This window comes from Polypterus senegalus, chromosome 3 (assembly GCF_016835505.1).
Source record: "Polypterus senegalus isolate Bchr_013 chromosome 3, ASM1683550v1, whole genome shotgun sequence".
In the NCBI taxonomy this organism is placed as follows: domain Eukaryota; kingdom Metazoa; phylum Chordata; class Cladistia; order Polypteriformes; family Polypteridae; genus Polypterus; species Polypterus senegalus.
This window is the reverse complement of record NC_053156.1, coordinates 246,077,282-246,099,536: the sequence shown is the minus strand read 5'-3', so window position 1 is coordinate 246,099,536 and position 22,255 is coordinate 246,077,282. Positions and strand designations below refer to the sequence as shown.

General features: G+C 34.4%; 1 protein-coding gene across 12 annotated transcripts in view; it reads left to right on the top strand.

Moving 5' to 3' along the window:
• The window catches only part of LOC120526030 (kinase D-interacting substrate of 220 kDa B-like), a 149,332-nt gene that overhangs the window by 9,003 nt on the left and 118,074 nt on the right, over positions 1 to 22,255 (top strand). For 9 of the 12 annotated variants that reach the window (XR_005633064.1, XR_005633063.1, XM_039748868.1 and 6 more), the window contains exons 2-4: positions 12,467 to 12,619; positions 14,661 to 14,759; positions 21,114 to 21,212. Coding sequence is in view for 10 of the 12 variants with exons in the window: in XM_039748868.1 (XP_039604802.1) it covers positions 12,512 to 12,619; positions 14,661 to 14,759; positions 21,114 to 21,212 (306 nt within the window). In the remaining 2 variants the exon portion in view is untranslated. Of the gene's footprint in view, positions 1 to 10,839; positions 10,855 to 12,310; positions 12,326 to 12,466; positions 12,620 to 14,660; positions 14,760 to 21,113; positions 21,213 to 22,255 lie in introns of those variants that run through there. The other 3 variants (XM_039748861.1, XM_039748860.1, XM_039748869.1) reach the window with 3 other exon arrangements.

The window sequence follows — 22,255 nt, the reverse complement described above, 5'->3', positions numbered from 1 at the left end:
GCCCCAGGCATTGTTATATTGCTTGGCACAAAAACTCGTCTCGCAGGATGTGAAAGTGTCTCTGAGACAATCGTGTCTTGTCTCCTTTTTTTTTTTTTTAATAGAGAGATAAAGCACTAGATATTGTTACTTTAGCCAATGCATTAGCTTTGGTTAACAAAGTAGATGGTGTGCTGGGATTCCCTACTGCCGAATTTTATTTGCACAGCTCCTTACATGCAATTCCCCACAGTCGAACTTGTTTTCTTCACTATTTGGCTGCTACTTGCACATTTGAGCTCAGAGGCAACACCGTCTGACTCCCCTTCCTCAGCTCTGTGAGATGATTTAAGTCTTGAAAGTGACTGGCTAATGGCCACGCACCCAGACTAATAGACTTAAACTGTGGAGAAGTATCTCCAGATTCATTACAGGTGTGTGCTATCTATCCATACCCTTCTACCAAGCTCTGCAATGGTTCTTTTCATGAATGGGTGTTAACCCCAATGATTGTGGTATGTGGCATTTTTTTTCTCCAACCTCTACACTATCAATTATCTATATTTTAGTATATAAAGATACTGCTTTGCATTTTTATGATATACTAGCCAAATTACATTTATTAATTTATAAAAAAATGTTAATATTATGGAGTGCAGGAAAAAACTAATTTACTCATGTATAACTTTGCATTCTGCAGCTCACACAGTATCAACAACAGGCGGTGATTAATTGTAAGGAATTTGCATAATAATGTCTTCAACAGCACTCTACTAGACTAGAACTTGTATTTATACATGTGCCATAGCATATTTTATGCAGCCCTCATTATTAAAAAGCTTTGTTCTCAGAGGATTTGATAACCAAGGTATTACTGCATTTCATAAAACTTTGGTTCAACTTTATTCACAAGGAAATAGCTGAATAATTGTCTTGAGGAAAACATGCTGTAAAAATTTATCAGGTTTGCTCAAGCAATATTTCATGGTGCTTTTTAAAGAGGTGTTCATTGCCTAAGTGCAAATACTGTACAATTTCTGACCATTTCAGTCATCAGACAGAGTCCTGCTTAATAAGCTAACAAGGAGGACCACTTTTATAATCTGCTGTTTGTTAATGAAGGTGCCATGTCAGTACTCTCAGAATGTGCAATTTTTAATTGGTGGTGGAGGATGGTTAGCTGGTTTGCCTTCTCTCCAGTGCACTTTCAGACTTGTCCAGCTTTTTTCTCTGCTGCCATTGTTTTGTTGTAGAATTTTGACATTGGAATTGGACATGATAAGATTGGAATTGGACATGATAAGAAGAATTATAGTTTATACTTGCATGAAACCAGAACCCAACTGGAAACAATGTTGTGTCTATAAACATGATTTTTATACATTGGTGTCAAACTTTTTTTAAAATCATATTAATAAATCTTGCTTGAAGTTAAATTTAACACACCTAGTGATTATCAGTAGAACTAAGTGGAACAATGTGTACACTACAGTATTACGGTGTTTTTCATTTAGAAATAGGATTAGGATTCTTTTCCAAAAGTTTGCAAACCACTCCAGCACAGGTTCTTATATCAAATGCTCTGTCCATTTTTAAGTGAAATATTGTTGGTCCTTATAGTGTTATATAAATTAATATGGAACATGACATTTCTAAGACTTTTCATATTAGAAATGACATAATCCAGCAAAATGCAAACTCTCTTCTATTTCAACTGACAAGTTGATGACTTGCTTATTTGTACTGAATTTAGAAATGGGATGCAGGTACTCTCAGTTGAACTTTCTTGTTGCAATCAACAGAGAGTGTTGGAAAATGTCTCTTAACTTTTTGCATGCTCCTGTCACGAATGTCCAGTTAATCTGTGTGAGAGCTGAGGCTGGTGTCCTTTAAAAACATAAACAAATGAGTTGATGTGAAGCATGAACTAAACACTGTGCCGCAAATGTATGGTAACTTATATAAGTGTATTATAAACATACTATGTTAATGATCTCCATGTACGTCATGGCAGCACACATTCACACAACTCCAAATATATAAGGTTTGAGTTGTTTGTAAATTTAAAAAACATTTTAAATATGAAACATTTTAAGCTCATATTTTGATATTAACATAAGGACACACCTATAGCTAAATTTAAACAATGTGTTCATGTGTGAGTCAAGGACCATAACTGAGCATTCCCAGTCATTCTATGGACACTGTCAGGATGTCTGAAATCTATTTCTACAGCTTAAAAAATTATTTAAATGAGATGAATTGAGTGAAGGATTTTTCTTATTTAGTGTAGTTGAGTGATATATTTTTTGCTTTAAAGGAGTGCTTTCAAATTTACGTCATATTAAAAATAATTTATTTTAATATACATATTTTTATTTTAAATATACTGCAGGAACGAATTAGAAATACTGTATTTAATTAAGTCTTGAAAAAAGTGCTATATAAATGTAAAAGTATTGTTATAAAAACATAAAAATTGCAGTATTATCATACCATGACCCAGCTATCTGAATATTATTGTATTGTGGACACCCAGGCAATTCCTACTTGTCATTGCCCTAAAATGTGTTTCCATTCAGTGGAACGTTTTTCATAGGTAAATGTTAACATGTGGTTTGGTTTGGCAAATACCATTTTAGTGTTACTGGCAATAGTGATGCTGAAATTACTGATATAATATTATTCATTGATAGCAAGGGTTACAATGTTTACATTGATTGAAGGCCTTACAGTTGGCTTTGTCAATAGAAATATAAGCCCAGCTAAAAACACTGATTTCTACACTCCCAAGAACATTTTTTCAGAATGAGATTACTATATTTTCAAATTTGGATAAACTGTTATTTTCAGTCATAATGAGAAAAACAACCTTATTTAAATGAAACTCATTTTTAAGGAAACTGCTATTCTTCAACATTATAGACTTAAGTTTTACTAAATGTTACATTTCATCTAGTTCTTTTATTTTTTTGTGTTGTTGTTCTTTGTAAAAAGGTACTTTTTTATTAAAAAGTACCAACTCTAAATATGTCATTGTCATATGTGTGTATATGTGTGGGTATGTTATTTATGTAATATGTTTATATTATAAAAATGTGTGTATGTTTTCACAAGCCACCAATAATTAATAATGTTTATATTTTTGGTGGGATTCAGAAGTTTAACTATACAGTACAAGCATTTGTTCTGTACTGCAGTAAAATACTTTAGTGCATTCACGTCTTGGATATGCATACCACTTTAAGGGGTTGGTTGCTGTGTCACAGCAGAATAATTAATATGCATAGGTCTTAATCTTAGCTGTCAAGCTTTTTCAGTCAGTAGTGATGGCAACCTACTCATTGTTGCTTGTCAGTGTGAGATTTGACAGTGCTTACCAGCAGCCTTGGTATGGATAAGGTAGACCTAAAAGAGAACATTTTAAAGTCTTTTAGAAAGTATTATTGTCAGTATTCAGTAGTGAATGTTTTCTGCCTTGACACTAAATTAAATTATAAATACATTAAAATGTCCACCAAAATGATAAGCCTTTTCCTGGTTTTTATTTTCTTCTTTAATTGCTTGCCATTTGTATAGAAAGAAAGCACTTGCTTCACTTCAACAGAAAGATTTCATGTGAGATGTTATTGATGTGCTTTATTTAAATTAATATTAACTTTGAATTTGCTGTGGATAAATTAGTCTTAGATTGTGTTTTCAATGTTACAAGTAATTGTTATTTGTTTATATATACAAGTGCATAAAAGGAAATTGAAATATATTTTAAGAGAACTGTATATAAACTGATAAAACTATGGTGCTTGGATTATATTTGACTTTTGGCAAGTAGCCATTAGTGACCAAGGCATACATATTAAAAACTTTATTTATACAGAATATTAGTATATGTGTTTGCTTCAGAATCTGAAATAAAAAATGTAGATTTGTGTGATAAAAATGGATGTGGTTTTAAAAAATGTACTATGTGCCTATATATGCCAGGAAGGGACTGCCAGGGTGCACTTTGCTTACATGTTCTCTTTGTGACCTGATTTCTGCTGGTGAGGCTGGGCGTTGCAGTACCACCTCATGCATTATTCACTGCAGATCAGCGATTTTTAGCTGAGTCTGCTGAGACAGGGCTTGTTGATATTCTGATATTCTGAGCAAGCTACCTATTACGTTGAATTAATCATTGCATAAAAAGGTAAGTTTCTTTTAAATGTATTAAATAATAAAAATGTTGATGACTCAGACTCAGAAGTTATTTAATACTTGGCTACTAAAGCCTGTCTGCTTTTATTGTAGTTTATGAAGTTTTCTACATACTTTTAATTATTAAAATTATTATAATTAAGTCCATTTAATTTTTTTTTTCTACTTAAACTCTGCAGATTTTTTGGATTTTTAAAACATTTTCATAGTCTGCAGTCCTTATAAAACAAATGGGAAATATAACATTTTAAAATGTTTTAAAACTGAATGCCGTGTGTAGTCAATAGTTTAAAAGACTGGCAATTTTTTAAGAGCTGATATTTCAAAGATGCCTATCTATAGTTAATATCAGGAAAATTGGAATGTTTTCATTCATAAGTTATCGTGTTTAAAACACATGATTCTGTTATTAGTATTTTCATCTTCAAATTTAGAAACACAAAGAATTTTGCTTTTGATCGGTTCTAGGTTTTATAAAATTACATAATGGAATTAATGAAGGTCTGTTTAAGCATAAATCTGCAAAAGGAGAAAAATATGAAGGAGATTCCAATGTAAAAAATGGGAAAGAAATTCAAGACAAAAATGGACTGTGGTCATTATATCAAAATTACATTAGGTAGCACAAGAAATGGCAAAAGAAAGCTGTTTTTGTGAAGTCGTTTTCCAAAAACATAAATTTACTTTAATTGTGTTAATTAAATTTAAACTGGTTGTGAAAGTCAAATGTAAACTTGCCTAATTATTCTAATGTTTTCTTTTTTGGACACTAACATTAGATTTTAATCGCTTACAATTTCCACAGTCTTTTTTTTTGTCACCTTTCATATTTACGTGAAATTAAATTTGTTTACTGTAATTCTGAGTTTCCAGAGGGCTATAAACCATCTCAAATGGGGCACATTTTTCAATTAATAATTAAATATTTTTTGAGAAATAGTGTATCATCACATGGCTATATTCCGCTTTCAACACATCTTTATCTATACCATGTGTTTCTGATATCTTATTAATACCTGCAAATTATGTTCAAAACTGCACCATGCAAATCTGTACTATAACATCCATAAATTAAACCATTATTTAATAAATACTGTATTATACAAGACTCATTAAAATGTATTAGATATAGACATCAGCAAAGAAGCAAACCTAGTGGTTGCATTTAGAAAAGAAATTTTCTAATTGTTTTGGCTATGCATATGAAGCTTTTCTCCCATGAAAGCCTATTAAGAGATGTGGAGATGTGTGTGTGTGTGTGTGTGTGTTGTGTGTGTGTATATATATATATATATATATATATATATATATATATATATATATATATATATATATATATATATATATATATATATATATATATATATATATATGAGTGTCCTGCTTCTGCCTTTATGTCTATATTTGGAAATGACAAGTACATTCCAGTTTAAATATATAGTGCAGGACATTTTTATGTTCCATGAGTCAGCTGTCAGCAATCCTACAGTATTTCAGGTCCCTTTTTCACATGTTGTCAGAATCCAGATGTCAAAAAAGCACCGATTACTGAAACCACACTTTGACTTGCACTTTAAATGTTAACTGAATTTATTTGCTTTATTCTGCAGTCGCAGATAATGTACAATGATCAGAACACATCCAAAGTCACCATTCCTCTCCTTTGCCATCTTTAGACTAGCAGACTCAGCTTTTGGAGGCAGTTCATACGACAAATTTGCATATATTGCTTTGCCTCAACTTCATTTACCTTCATCATTCAAACATTTCATAAAGAAACTCCTGTGAGTTAACGCAGTTCTTCAAGAAGATGTGAGAGAAATTGTTCAGTAACTCCAAAGATGTTCTGGTTGCCATTTTGCTGCTGAAAAATCACATTAAGTTATTGGGCCCAATAAAGCAGTTACTAGTTCACCCAAGGTATTTGGAATAAGTTCATGCATGACCCTTTTCATCTAAAATTTAATCTATCATTACAACAAGTATGCATCATAAAAGAAGTGTTCATTGTAAACTGTCTTTATGTATGTATGTATGTATGTATATGTGTGTGTGTTTGTATGTCTATATATATATATATATATATATATATATATATATATATATATATTGTGATTTACTTCTTTGCAAAGTGATGGACTAGCCTTCTGATGGGATGAACCTGCCCTTGCCTCAACCAAGATATTGGCATGACATGTCAACATGGATAGAATCCAGACAGGGTTAGAAAACAGATTCTTATCTGTCTGTCAGGGCAGTATAATGGAAGGGCAGGAGGAGATAGCCTGTCAAGACTATATGCTACCCCGATACATAAGGTGGCAGCCCTCCAGAACCAGTGCATCCATGTATGTGTGCATGTGGCATATTAGAAATTGTTGTCTCACTGGGCAGCCCATTGTGGTCCATGGGTGTTGCCAGAGGGATTAGTAGGGAAGAACTGTTCCTACTTTGAAAGGCTTTTGCCTGATCTGGAAATACTTTCTTCGGGCAGTGTCCTCACTCCAAAAGTACTCCTGGGTCCAGGGTAAAAGAGGCCACCTCACTCAGGTAGTCAGAGTCGGGAGGTGAGAAGGATGATGTCACTGAGGGAGGTTTGGGGTTGGGGAAGGAAGAAAAGAAAAGTAAAATGTGGAAAACACCTGTTCAGAGGTACTGAACTTAATATAATAAGCCTACTGGAACCCAAGACTTGAGTGTGGTTTAGTTGTTTGTGGTTTTGGGGCTGCGCTACACCCCCTACAGATCATGTCAGAACAAAAAAAAAATCCCTTGAAATTTTATTGGAATCATTTTAGGAGAAATAATAAAAAGGCCAACATAAATATGCAAATATTAAAAAGCTATGGCAACATAATTTGTGTGAAGGTGATAAGAAAATAATAGTCTTTTCAGCTTTCTTTCTTACATTCAGGGCCAGTACTTCCAGTACATTTTGATATTTATTCTCCTTCTTTAAATTGATTCCTAGTATTTATTTCATTTTAATGGTTTTGTTTTGTTATAACATTCTTTATTATTGTTCCTTTTATAGAGTGTTGTGTGTTTTTTTTTTTTCTTTTTACTGACACATTTGAAAAATGATGGAAAACTATGACTGATTATAATGTGGAGCTATATACTGTGGTAAGCATTCAAAAGTATACCTGAAACATCTGAGTGCCACAGTTTCTAACTTCTGAATAAAAATAAAACATTTCCATTAATCTTTGAATCATTGCCATCTCATGGTTCACATGTGACACAAGTGACTGTATGCTCACAGTTTTCAGGAACAAAATGTGATTAAGAAACAGCTAACAATGATTAATAAAGTTTTTGGTTTTTTTGCACAATTGTTGGGCTAGTGAATTAGAAATAATGTAGGAAAGGAAATTAATCAGTTTAAAATGTTGTACTTAAATATGACCAGATGCATTTGTTTGTACATAAATACTTTGTCTATAGGGCATCAAATACCTGCATTTAATTAATTATCTGTTAATATAAACCTGTCATTTTTTGCTTGTAAAACAGAATTGTGTAGAATATTTTATTTTATATATTATCTCGATTTATTTTACTTTATTGACTCATTGCAAAAGCTTTTTGCAAAAGGCACTTAAAATGATCTGAAGTTTATTTTATTTTTTACCAGGGAGCATCAAATATATTTTACTTTCACTTTATGTCCCAATAAAATAATGTAGTGGTAACATTTGGAACATTTTATTGTTACTTTATAGAACTGTTAATATTCTCTATTCAAACAAAATGCAATAGGATGGTTGCTCCAGCATTCACCTTCATTAGCAGATTCAATATTTTGGAACAACATGAGATGTGGGGGCGGAAGAACTCGCACAGACTCACAGACAAAAACAACAGTTAATGGCCTTGGAAGGAACATTTATTAGTTCTTTTTCTGTTGGAGACCTGGGATGACTTACACTGTCAGCCTCAGAAATGCTGGGTGAATTACTTAAACTCCTCTCCATGCTACCCATCTTTTGAAATTTTTCCAGTCTGACCTACTGGGCTACTGTATATTCAGCACAGCCTCTTTTGTGTTATTCCAATACACATAGATCTGTCACCCTGCAGATTCTCACATGTATGTTTCCTCATAGGTCAGAGTCGTAAGAGTATTTATAAATGTTAATGCAAAATAAGTAACCTGCACATGGAATATTTATAACTGTTGTGAACTGAACTTGAATTCACTTACTGACAGAACAATAGATTGAACATGAAAATTAAATACTAGTAAGCACTGATGCACAGACATCGAGAAATTACTGCAAAAGTTTATTCTAAAATATGAAATCTGTTTTTATTCTTCCTGCAGTTTTACAGTATAAAATGGGGTTGGAGTGCCAATGTACAGTGAATTTATGCAATGCACGTTAGTTAAGTGAAAGCGGAAATTGTTTTACACTGACGTTTTTGTCATGTATAAAAGTGACACTAAATTTCTTTAAAAAGGTCTGTGTGCTGGAGCTGAATTTTATATAGTGTAGCATAATACAAATATAAGCTTTTAGCAATTTTTTTGCAGTTCAAAGCCTGCAATTTGTCATTGTCTGCTTTGTTTGGTTCTAAGTTAAAAATAAATCTGTGTGGAAAACTCTTATCTGAAGATATTTGCTGTTATATTTATCTGTGGAAACCTGTGATTTTGGGCTCATTTCAGGTTCGTTTTACTGAATGGTATGCAAGTGACTGAAATTTCAGTCTGCAGTTTAGAGTGCACAAAGCATGATTCAACCCTATAACAGTCCATATTTTTATTTCTCCTGGTAACATTATTAGCAGCATATGGTGACTATTGTTAGGAACTTCAGTTTTTCATGTCACTCTAAAACCCATATTTGTATTCACCTATACACCATTATAAAGTTGATTTGCTAAACATCATTCATTTTGTGTGTTTGTTTGTTTGGTTACAATTTGAAAATTATTTCTTAAAAAATATTAAAAGGGGGAAAAGTAATTTCAATAGTCCTGACATAGTGCATATTTAATCTCTTAAATTTATTGGTTTTAAATATTTGTTATCTTTTATTATCAACTTGCATAAGTTATATGTTATGCTGTGAAGGTTACATATGCTTTCCTTTGCATATTGTATCTGTAACATTAAAAATGGGGAAAAATGTAAAATATTTTAGGGCAGCAGTGAGTAGTGCATTTGACTTAAGTTTTTTTTTTTATTATTTAAGTTTTAACATCATGTTGTGTTCTCTTTCATATAGTCAACTCATAAACAAAGCATGCTGGGATACCTGTGTACAGTGTTAAGTGTCTGTGAGCACCTGCATTATGGGTATGTTTAGCTAAATGGTTAGATGTAATTTTCATTTAGAGATGTAGAAAGTGTGCATAATTAGTATTGAAAAAAATTGTACAAATGCTCCTTTTATTTAATATTACAAACAAGACAACTTGTAATCCAGTTTGTGACCTGGAAAAGGTAGATGATTATGTATGTGGGCAGCTGCAACATGGTCAATTGACCTTCCAAGAAGTGATGTATGTCCATTGCAGAAGTTTATATTAATATCTGTCCACTGCTATCCATTAGTCAAACCTAACTTATCCCAAGCCTGTGAGTTTCTGAATACAAAAACTGACATACAATTTGCGTTTTTAAAATATTCAGTGTTACATTGAGTGGCTCAATATTTTTCTACTAGTCAAGATGGCAGTCTTAAAAGTTTGCAGGTGGGATTCAGACCTTTAACCTTTTTAAAGTGGCCTGCTTCATTAATATTCAAAACACATTATATACAGCCTCAAAAAAACCCTTTAATGTGCATTTCAAATATAGATTGTTTAGTATATAATTTAGTCTTGTCACATTTACATCTAGCTAGGCCTGAGCCAATGGTGGATGCCATCAATAATTGCTGATTGGCCGTAGGCATTGTCAATATAAATAAACATTGTTGCTTGGCTCCACACATTTATAGAGTTTTACTCGAAGTGGCAAACTGCAGCTGACACTTAATTTAATTATTTTGTTAAAATCTTGCATGCTCCACAAGAAATCTGTTAGGCTCTCATATTCTCAGCATGAGGCGTATGAGATTCCTGTGCTTAGCATATTTAGGTTAGTGCACTGTAGTTCAGGGAAGGCAGCCTGATCAGTGGATCATGCACAGAGTCTGAATGGGAAGAGCTTTTGTGGTGCTCGCAGATTCAGTGTGCTTGAAGTGGGCTAGTACCAGTGACTCTCAGAACTTCAAGGGGACCCTCTCTCCCTTTGATATCTTATACTAATATACTGAACATTCACTGTGATCTACAATGGGGATCCACCATCCCATCATGTAAAAATAATAGTACATTGGGAGGAGGAATAAGATGGTGACTGTGTATACGAGATAGTAAATCTGAAATAAACTGATTGTGCTATATATCAGCGCAGTGTCTTGCATTATTTTATAGAAGACAGTACCATTGCCCTCCTGCATACACATCATACATTGCAAGCCGCAGTACCAGTCAACACTCAGCTTTATGTAGTTTTTATGGCCTGTCATTTGCACATACTGTATAAGAAAATGCAAAATATGTGCTACAGTGAATCTATGAAGTATGTTTTTTTTTTTTTCAATAATGTGTGTCGAGTCAGTTTTTTTTTTTTTTTTTTCAGAAAATGATAGAGAAGAACACAACTGAGGAAGTTGTGTTTGAGTGAGTAAAAGCAATTGGTAACTTCTACTTTCCCCCAAAAAAAACTTCTAGTTTCCTTTTGCTTCACATTTATTGAAATCCATTTTATGATGAGGCAGATGTAATTTTAGAGTTTCTTGAAAATACGGCATCATGATTTGTGACCATCTTAAATGCGGATTAAATGTGACATGTGAGTCATCATAGTTACATTACCAAATACTGTTACTGAGTTGCAACAATCTGTGAGACAACAACACTATTGCATCCCAAGCTAAAATGCCTGTGTACCCCAAACAACAGTATCATTTGTCTTCAATATTTTAAAATAAAGGTGTGAACTTTTAAGATATCACACAGCCCTACACCTGCCGTTAAAATGCGTCTTTAGTGTCTGCTTGCCTCCATGTCCACAGCAGAGCATGTCACTGCTACTAACCTTCAGGTAGAATGGAAAAATGCTGCGCATAAAGACCCAACAAGAAAAAATGAAAAGGAATGCCACTCTGCCATTAGAACTTCAGTGTTTCAGCATGAAGCCAAACATTTAACATTCTCCTGAAGAAATGGCACCTTGACTTCACACACACCCACACCCACAGCAGCTGCCACTCTGCTTACTTTTTAAAACTGCAAAGTTGTCAAAGCATATCACTCCTCTAGGACTTGCCTAACTGCTAGCACCATCCTACACGATTCTTCTGTCTTCTCTACTGACTTGTATGTGGATATAAAACATATTTCCATTTTCAGTTAAATGTGAGTACTCTGCATTTCTGACCAATTTCTAATGTGGCCAGATGCCTTACGATTATGATGCACATTAATGTATATGTAAACAAATGTACTTTACTTTAGCTACAAATTCTCATATGTGTCTAGATCATGGCTCACAATTGACTTAATGTGCTCACAACATTTTTTATTCTTTTTTGGTCCTGTGGCTGCTGTTAGCTCTTCTAACACATTGCAGTGTCCAAGACAGTTTCAAGGATTTAAAGGCCTTTTTACCACCACGCTGAACTAAGCTATATATGACATTAGTTGCCACAACATACTGTTAATAGTACCCTGAAACATACAGGTAGACATCAAAATCCTTAAGAACTGATCTAAATTATGTCAGTTAGTAAACTTAACACAGTTTGGATATATCCACTTAATATTGCTCAATATTTCTGCCATAGACGTACAGTATTTTTGTGTTTGTTTGGCTCTAGGTCATGTTTGGGTTTTCACACTGTAAAAACATATTCATATATTTTTTTTCAAATATAATATATACTCATGTTAGTAGACACTTTTTTGTGCACTTCTAAATGGGAAAACTTATGTTCATATTGCCTTATAGGTTGTCAGATCTCCATGTGTTTATCTCCATGTGGATTATATGGCATGGTATAGGACAGTCACAACCTTGGTGCTGAATTAAGACTAATGCCTTCATTAGATATGTATTTTAGGCAGCTGCTGATTTTCAGAAAATGTAAAGGTCAGAAACCAATATATTTTTAAATTTTATATATATATGTATATATATTTTTTTCATAAAGGTACTTTCTTTTCAGTTTACCTTTTACAGGGCAAATATTGTATTTATTATTTTATGACAATTTTATTTTATTTCTTTCAGTATTATTACTGTCTAGCAACACTGGGAACTGAATAGGTATTGAAGATGGCAAGCATGATAGCTCCAAGCTTGCTTACCTATGTTGAAGAAGAGAATGTGGCTGGTGTCAAAGCCTTTCTGGAGAAGTGCAAGGAGGTGGATGAAAGAAATGAGGTATTGAAAATATAGTGTTGTGTGCATTTTTAGATATCACACTAACATACAATTTAAAATTTTTTAGTTGATTTTTCCAGTTCATTTTAAAGGTAAGTGGATGTGGAACCATATTGATAGTATATTACTAAAGCTAGATTTTTAAGTTATTTTTCACTGTACAACCGGTGTCAGAGCCTGGTCCGCATTGCCGGCAGTAAGTCGAGCCCGTTTCCAGTGAGAGTTGGACTCTGCCAGGGCTGCCCTTTGTCGCCGATTCTGTTCATAACTTTTATGGACAGAATTTCTAGGCACAGCCAGGTTGTTGAGGGGGTCCAGTTTGGTGGGCTCAGGATTGGGTCACTGCTTTTTGCAGATGATGTTGTCCTGTTTGCTTCATCAGGCTTTGATCTTCCACTCTCTCTGGATCAGTTCGCAACTGAGTGTTAAGCGGCTGGGATGGGAATCGGCACCTCCAAATCCGAGACCATTTTCTTCCGCAGAAAAGGGTGGAGTGCCCTCTCAGGGTTGAGGGAGAGATCCTGCCCCAAGTGGAGGAGTTCAAGTATCTCGAAGTCTTGTTCACGAGTGAGGGAAGAATGGAGCGTGAGATTGACCGGTGGATCGGTGCGGCGTCCACAGTGATGCGGGCTCTGCATCGGTCTGTCATGGTGAAAAAGAAGCTGAGCCGTAAGGCAAAGCTCTCAATTTACCAGTCGATCTACGTTCCTACCCTCGCCTATGGTCATGAGCTATGGGTAGTGACCGAAAGAACGAGATTACGAATACAAGCGGCTGAAATGAGTTTCCTCCGCATTCTGTCTGGGCTTTCCCTTAAAGATAGGATGAGAAGCTCAGTCATCCGGGAGGGTCTCAGAATAGAGAATTTGGTGAGGTGTTCTGGGCACGTCCAACCGGGAGGAGGCCCTGGGATAGACCCATGACATGCTGGAGGGACTATGTCTCCCGGCTGGCCTGGGAACGCCTTGGCATTCTCCTGGAAGAGCTGGAAGAAGTGGCCGGGGAGAGGGAAGTCTGTACCTCTCTGCTGAAGCTGCTGCCCCCGCGATCCGACCTCGGATAAGCGGAAGAGGATAGATGGATGGATGGGTATTTTTCACTTTATTAAATATTGTTTTGAAATTTATGAATATTATCCAGAGGCTAGTGATTCTTTGATTGATATTAGCCAGGATAGTTGAGCATTTTTTTTTTTTAAACTAAAAAGGTTTTCTTGTCCACCATAGTAAAAATATGGCAAAACTTCATATGCGGTACTATGATATTATAATTTTTCTAAACAAAAAAAATAAGAAAAATGCCTGTATCTTACAAGGTAAAATGGCATACTTTTCTTGACTGTTTTGTTGTTTGTTTCTTTTCATTTTTCCCCCAATAAAATTCATTATACTGTAAATCACAGGTGAATTCCTCTATGACGTCAACTGACTCTTGAAAGTAATGTCAGACTGAGTTCATGCTGCAGCTGTTTCTTAACGTTTTAGCATTTATTCCACACCAGGATTAAACTCTGAATGCAATATTACTCGCTTATTGCCAGTTTAGAGAAGGAGGTCAAATTAGCATACTGTACACTTCTTCGAGGAAATTAACATAAAGATCTGTGTTAGTGCACTTGGAGTAACAATATTAGTTGATATCAGAGAGTAATATGTTTTTTGTAATATCACTGAATTAAAATTATCAAACTATGTACAAAGGTGACTCATCGTAAATTACTATTCTAAATGAACAATTTTAAAATTGCTGACTCTTAATTACATCATTTATTCATAAGTGTCAGTGGTTAGTCTATCTGTTTGAAAATAAAAGATTTAATTTTCATTACCCTGAAATTACATTTTAAAACAAAAAATGGTTTTAATTTTATAAGTAGAGTTATGTTGAGAGAAGCTCTATGAGGCTTTCATTTTAAATATGAAGATACTCTTTAAAGTACTGTTAGTAATTAATAGTTTAAAAGTGTGTTTTTGAAATGGAAATATATGTAAATAAAGGATTAACCTGTTCTCATGTTTACTTGGTTGTTTTTCTTTTTTAGAATGGACAAACCGCTTTAATGTTGGCTGCAGAACAAGGCAATGTTGAAATTGTTCAAGAACTGCTTAAAAAGGGAGCAAATGTTAACCTAGAAGATGTTGTAAGTATAAAAATTTATTTTTAAGTGAATAATTGTTAGGTGACATTGTAATAAGGCCAGGTTTTACACTTTCATTGAACTTTTATTGAAAGTTTTGTTGAAACATTGCCGGTTACATTATAGTAATTTTTTTGGGTTTTAATAATGCATTCATACACATTGTTCAGCTAGCATTGTTATAAACATTACATAAAGAGAAAGCTTCACGTCCTTTTTCCTCGAAAACAGATTCTTCTCAGCTGTTATACTTCCTACCTCACTGAAATTAGTCTTATATCCTTCCACTCTTCTAGGACCTGATTTTTTCAGTTATATATATTTCCTTTATTCTTTTTTTCCCATATTTTACACAAATCTATTTCTGAAGCATTGTGCTTTGTTGATAGATGTGGAATATCATGATTCTGGGATGCTTCTCTAAATCACGACTTGAACAACATCCCACAATTAATTTTACTCCTATTTTTCTAAAGACTCCTGAATAGAATGGCAAGTCATCTGTTCTTTGCTGAAGTAGTATTTAAGATAAGGTGATGTGACATGAACATGAGGAGAACAATACAAACAGTTGTACAAAAGAATGCTTGAACAAAAATAAATTTTCAGCATTGGAATGAGTATAGTCAATGATGAAATGCAAAACCTTACTAAGATGTTATGGCAGGATCTGAAAAGGAAAGTTCATGCTTTGAAACCCATAAATGATATTGAGCTGAAGAAGTTCTGCAAGTAGCAGTGGAGTAAATGCCATGCTCAGTGTTGTAAGAGACATGTTTTGTTTGTGATTACCAGAGAAGATAGTCCTCACCTGGTGATGTCTATGGATTACAGGCTGTAAGCAGTCACTGCATGCAAGAAATAAGTACTAAATATGATTGGTTTAATATACCTACCATTGCTATGTCCCTCACATTATGGTGCCCTTAAATCAGGGGACCATATATAAAAAGTGTTGTCATTTCTACATGGTGTGACCAAAATGTATGCAAATACCCTTAAGTAATAGACATCACTAGGTGTGAAGTATCTTCTTTAGTAATCACAAATACCTGTGATGTTCATTGTCCCAAACATTATGCAAATACCCTTAAATTTAAAGTCTTTAATTACATCAGAATTGTTTGTTTTGTAATTTGCAGAGTAGAAGGTTAAATCAAGGAAAAATGTGTCTTTGTCCCAAACATTATGGAGGGCACTGTATACTTATAGTACATCCTAGTATTTCACAGAAGCCACTGGATCTTCTGAATGAACAAACAAGTAAGGATAGTGTGATTGTGAAAATATTCCAATCATTGCCTCCTCACAATTTATTACTATATAAGTGTACTTGATCACTGTAATTGCAACAGTAAAATGTGACAAAGTACTAATAATATCATTAGAAGAAAGTTAGTCATTCCTGAGCCACATAACTGCCTGAGTGACCTTGGTGGGAAGTGCAATACTGTAAAGCTTCATTTTCTTTCCTCTGAAGAGATACCAGCTCCTATATACTGTACATGACGCCTGGAGCATTATCAAGAAAGACAAATGTAAACATCTGTCTTGTCTTTGAGGTTAATATATACAAGATAGCAGTGGAAGAATTATAGTACCACATGTCAAATACCATATTTAGACTCAATGTTTAGTACATACGAATCAGCTACTATGAGAATAAAGGGCTAAATTAGTTAAGACTAAGCCTTAAAACTTAGTGATTTTAAATTTGCTGCAGGGAACTTAATTCTGAAATACACTATATGGTTCAAAGAAGATAGGATATTCTGAGGCTTATGGAAAAATAATTGCTTTCTCACTCAATTTACCTCAGTCACAATAGTTGCAAAACACCTTTATGTGCCTGACTTGTGACTGATGATCTAAACAAACAATCATTTCACAGTAAGTTTAAAATTGCATTTGATAATACAAAGGCATCATCCATCCATCCAACCATTTTCTGAACCTATATATTTCATAAGATGGGTGAATGAAGCATTGACGTTTCTGGTAACAAAATGAGCAAGAGAGTGGCTAACCCTAGAAATGACACCATTCAATTCAAAGGCATAGTCTAAGGCCAGGTTTATACTTCACGCGATGTGACACATGCTCCAGTGGACGCTACTGCTACGCAAGCGTTTTACTGTTTATACTTGCGGGTGTACTTTACATAAATCTGGAAGAATCCACCAGGCGGCAGTGCGAGATATTATCACAGTGAGAACAGGTTCGGCTTCGCTGTGTTGTAAATTGTCTGGAACACCCATTAAATTCTGATGACACCTTGCCACAATATCTCTGAAAAGGATGTTTAATGATTAAATCCATCATTCCAGAGATGTGCCCATTCCAGCTGGCATTGGGCACGAAGCAGAAACAATCCCTGGACAGGGCATCGGCTCATCACAAGGTGAATACAAGCACTCATATACACTAGCGTCATTTTAGTGTCACCAAATCTGCATAACTTTGGAAGGAAACCGGAGCACACTGTGAAAACCCTCCGGAAAAACATGTAAACACCCAGCAGGGAATACCAGCGATGTGACTCCCTTGGAGACAGCAGCGCTACTGCTCTGCTACCATGTCTCCCCCATGTGTGTAATTATTAACAGTATTCATTATTTAAATGAAATTAACGATTTATCTGTAAAATGTAACATACAGTGCATCACTTTTTCCACATTACATAGACATAACAAAATACAACTATAGTTGTATAGACAGGTGTGTGCCTTTCCAAATCATGTCCAATCAACTGAATTTACCACAGGTGGACTAATATTAAGCTGCAGAAACATCTCAAGGATGATCAGGGGAAACAGGATACACCTAAGCTCAATTTTGAGCTTCATGGCAAAGGCTGTGAATACTAATGTACATGTGATTTCTCAGTTTTTTTAATTTTTAATAAATTTGCAAAAACCTCAAGTAAACTTTTTTCATGTTGTCATTATGGGGTGTTGTGTGTAGAATTCTGAGGAAAAAAATGAATTTAATCCATTTTGGAATAAGGCTGTAACATAACAAAAAGTGATGCGCTGTACATACTTTAATGCGTTTCATCATGAAAGTGATATCAAGTATAAATCTAAGGATTCTAAATGTGCAGAGAGTTGGAATATCATACATTTAATGTGTTCTATGTGGTGATCTATTGCTGTTTGGCGCTGCTGACAGGTCAGGAGGAAGCCCCAGATGCTCGTAGCGATTAACAACTGGGATGACATTTACGATAGTATACTTTAATAATAAAGTAAACTGCGAGGTTAAAGTGGAAATTTCGGCATTAATCTCGATCGATTTACTTTAATCACAAAATACACCTTCTCACCACGTCCTTAATTTTTTTCTCTGATACAGCTCTGTACATTATGTTGCTATTGTGAAGTTGCAAAAAATGGCACAAAAGATGGTATGTGAGACTTTTAAAATGTATCGTGTCATTACGATCAGGAATATGTGACGCTTGAATATAAAAGCACCACGAATGCATTTGTATGTCAGCATTTTGCTTCACCACATCAAAACCATTCATCAAACATCAAAGTGCGCAGATCAATCCTGTAGGAGCCTCAAATCTGTCACATGTAGATAGTAAACAGAGACTCTGACATCACATTCCAACTTTTATCACACTGCACCCCACCCGGGTTTTTGCTGGTACTGCAACTCGCACAAGGGTAGTGTTAATTTCTGAGAATGTGCTCAGAGGATGCGTCAAATGAACGCTGGGAATGCGTGGCAGCCATGATGCGTGTGTGTACGCATTCTGAGCGTGAAGTATAAACGAGCCCTTACACTTACCCAAACTTACTCATTCTGGACCGATTTAAGTTAACAATTAACCTGTCATCATATCTTTGAGGTGCAGCAAGAAAACCAAAGTATCTTTAAACAGAATTAAATATTTTGGCCACTTCCACTAAAGGACATGTAAGTGGAGTGCCTCAGATAAAAAATAAAAATTGCTTCTGTTTTATGATTTAAAGCAAGTATCAGATAGGGCTATCTGATGGTATGTTACCATTAGCACTGGAAGAAATGATACTTTTAAAGTATGAATAAATATCTTTGTATGCTTTCACAACAAAGTTCCAGTTCTTACAATAGTGGTGTGCAAAATAAGAATAGTACAGGTACATGATAAGCACAAAATCATTTTGGTACTGACTACTGTGAGGCACACCATCACCAACTAAAGTTTTAAAATATAGGGGTCTCATTACCCATACTCACAACATCACTAACTCCATGACAGTTGGATGGTTACACATGTTAACATAAGGATCCACAAACCATGTCTTAGATGTCACCTTGTGTGCTGTTGACCTTTGCACTTGTGAATGCTACCAAATGAAATAGAAAAGGTTACAAAGTTGGTGTATAACAGCTGCTGGCAGCAGTATCTGCTCATGTGTTATTCAGTAATTGGATCTCAGTAAGCTGTATGAGTGATTACTGTTCTGAAAAGTAAATATTAACTTCTGAAATGAGATGGAGGTACTGAAGGCTTACGTTCAGTGATTCAAATTAGGTTTTCATACCAGATAGTTCTTAATAGGGCTGTCATGGTGACAGAGCTAAAAGAATGAGCCATAAGCCAGTTGATCCCATGATCTCATAAATTAATCACTCAAGACCTGTTGAGCTACTTGGTATAAACATAATTCTTAGGCATTATATGGCCAGTAATTCTTCCAAAAGTTATAATGGAATTTTATTTCAAATAAACTGCTGCATTGCCATCCTGTTAGGCACCACTGATTACATCTGCCACAGAAGTGCATCACTGATATATCTCCATATTATAATAAAAAAATCCTGGGACGAGATGAGGCTTTTTAAACTTGAGACGAGACTTTTTCAGAGAGATAATTTCAAATACTATGAGACGAGACTTTGTGCCAAGAGATTTAACCTTGCCCTGGGCTGGAAATAAAAGACAGAGTAGATGACAAAGTAGAATGTTGTAAAGAAGACAAAAACGCTGGTGCGATACTCATGCAGAGCAGGTTAGAGATAATGAAAGTACTAAAATTTGGAAGTCTCAAAAAAATGATAGTAAAGATCACATTAGGGCAAACAAATGGAAATTATTACTTGGTGAAATAACGTAGCAGCAAAAAGAGGTCGAATATATTTTTGGGATTTAAACTTTAAGTCTGCGACTTGTAGATCATCTAATTCATGTTGCCATCAGGGAAAAGTAGTGTTTCTTCCCAATGAAGAGGCGTACCTGCAAAAATTAAAAGATTTGTTGCTTGGTGAAAGTGAAATACATATATGTGAGTGGCAGAGATGCAAAGTGGCTGGAGCGTAGCACAGGCTGGGGGTCGGCGAGCAAAGCGAGCAGGGGGTGAAGCACCCTAGTGATATATTAAAGAGTAAGACACCCAGGTTAGCTAAAGAGTTGTCTTTTAACTTGTATGCATGTATTTAGTTTCTTGTTCATATTTTCAGCAATGTTTTTAAGTCAACTTGAAAGAAACATGCATTACAGTACTGTTCTTGATTGAAGAATATATACACATTTATTTATCTACTGTCTTGTTCTTTTTCTCCTACTCCTAGTGCTGTGTAGTACCAAAAAGCTAAATGATTAAGGAATGTACGTGTTGGAGCCTGCATTTTCAAGATATTTAATTTCTTAATTTCGTACCTTATGGTATTGTTATAGTGTTATACCTAATAAAAGCTGAAAAATAATTAATTACATTTTTTAAGATAATGGAAACCTTGTTGAATCTGACATTCTTCTCATACAGTTGGGAAATGTGATAGCAGGTTATGGTGGTATTGACCGTCCTCTTTTCAGTTTTAATTCTGTATTAATCAGGTAGATTTTAGGAGAATTTAGTTAAAACGCATAACTGACTTGGGAAAGGCAAATGTATCTGTGCAAGTACTTTTTTTTTTTTTTTTAATTTTTTAACTTGGTAAGTTTAACAATGCAGTTTTATTGAAAAGATGTTTCATTGGGGCTGAAGATTTAAGAGGATTTTCTGAAAAGGAGAGAAAGCATTACATTAGACTGTGAATTGTCTCACCTTTTAATTTTACCTGAGGGCTGAACATGTCAGAATTTGACATAACTATGGGGCGTATACTACTGCAGCAGGCATAAATCTCATGACACATACTTTCACGCGCACTGAAAGCAGAGATTAGTGCCTTTCAGGTACTCCGTTTTAAAACAGTGTCAAAACATTTTAACAGTATAAATGAGCACCTGGTATGACCATTTGGTATGTAGGATGTTAATTTTCGTTTAATGTGATTTATTCTTACATAATTTTGTTCCACTAATGACTATCATGATAAAATTGAAAATGCAGAGTAACAACGTTTTGTCTACTGCCTTAGGATAACTGGACAGCCCTCATTTCTGCATCAAAGGAAGGACATATTGATATTGTCAGAGAACTTCTCAGCCACAATGCTAACCTTGAGCATAGGGATATGGTAAGTGCAATAACTGTTTGAGTTGCATAAAGTTATTTTATGGTGACTTACAAGTAACCTGTGGAAATACTTTAGATGGGTGTTTATTTTTTATTTATTTGTAATAAATGGCTAATTTGATCTTACCATTTCATATGTTATGTTCAGAAAATTATAGATATTTTCTGCTGGTATAGTAATTTGGAAGCTGCAGCTACGTGTACATTTGGAAAGCAGAGCTGTTGCCTTTAAGACTTCATGCTGTGTTAATAAAATAAACTGAGCACTGTTTTAATGTAAACACTTTCATTGCCAGTTTTTGTTCTTCTGAACGGAAGGAATTGTTTTGTTTATGTTACATTTTCAGGTCCTTACTGATTACTTAAATCTAGGGTTTGCCTCACACATTGTCTAAACTTGTTTTCTGTTAAGACCTTAATTTTAACCAGAATTGTATGTACTTCATTTACAATTAACTTTCTTTAGATAAGTTATTTTAACATTCCTCATATTTCTTAATATTGAATTTGGCAGAACATCATTAAGATTACGCATTTCAAGATTCTAGATTTGTCCCTAACAGACATTCACAAGCAATGAAAATCTTAAATACATGCAAAATAGAATTGACTGCAATGCAAGCTAAAGTTACAGTCAACTTTGTAATCACAGGCATAGGACAGGATATGAACAACGTGTCTTGGATATATGACTAAAGATATATGATTATACTTTACTAATTTATTCTTGACTCAGTGTGCACTCACCTGAACATATTTTACTTTAATTTTATAATTCATGCATTTAAATATGTAAAATTATATAATTCACTTTCATGATAAGTTTTAATAGGACAGTTGAGGCCTGTTGCTGACTGGGAAAACATGATAATTGAAACATTGCATTGTATATATTCTATTCTATAAAGTTATATATACAGAATACCTTTGCATCTTCTGTTGACATGGTATTATTACTTTTCATGATCTGTTCCAACAAACAAAGAACAAATATCTTGCAGGTTCTTTTTAATATGATCATCATATAGTTTATTGAAAAACTGT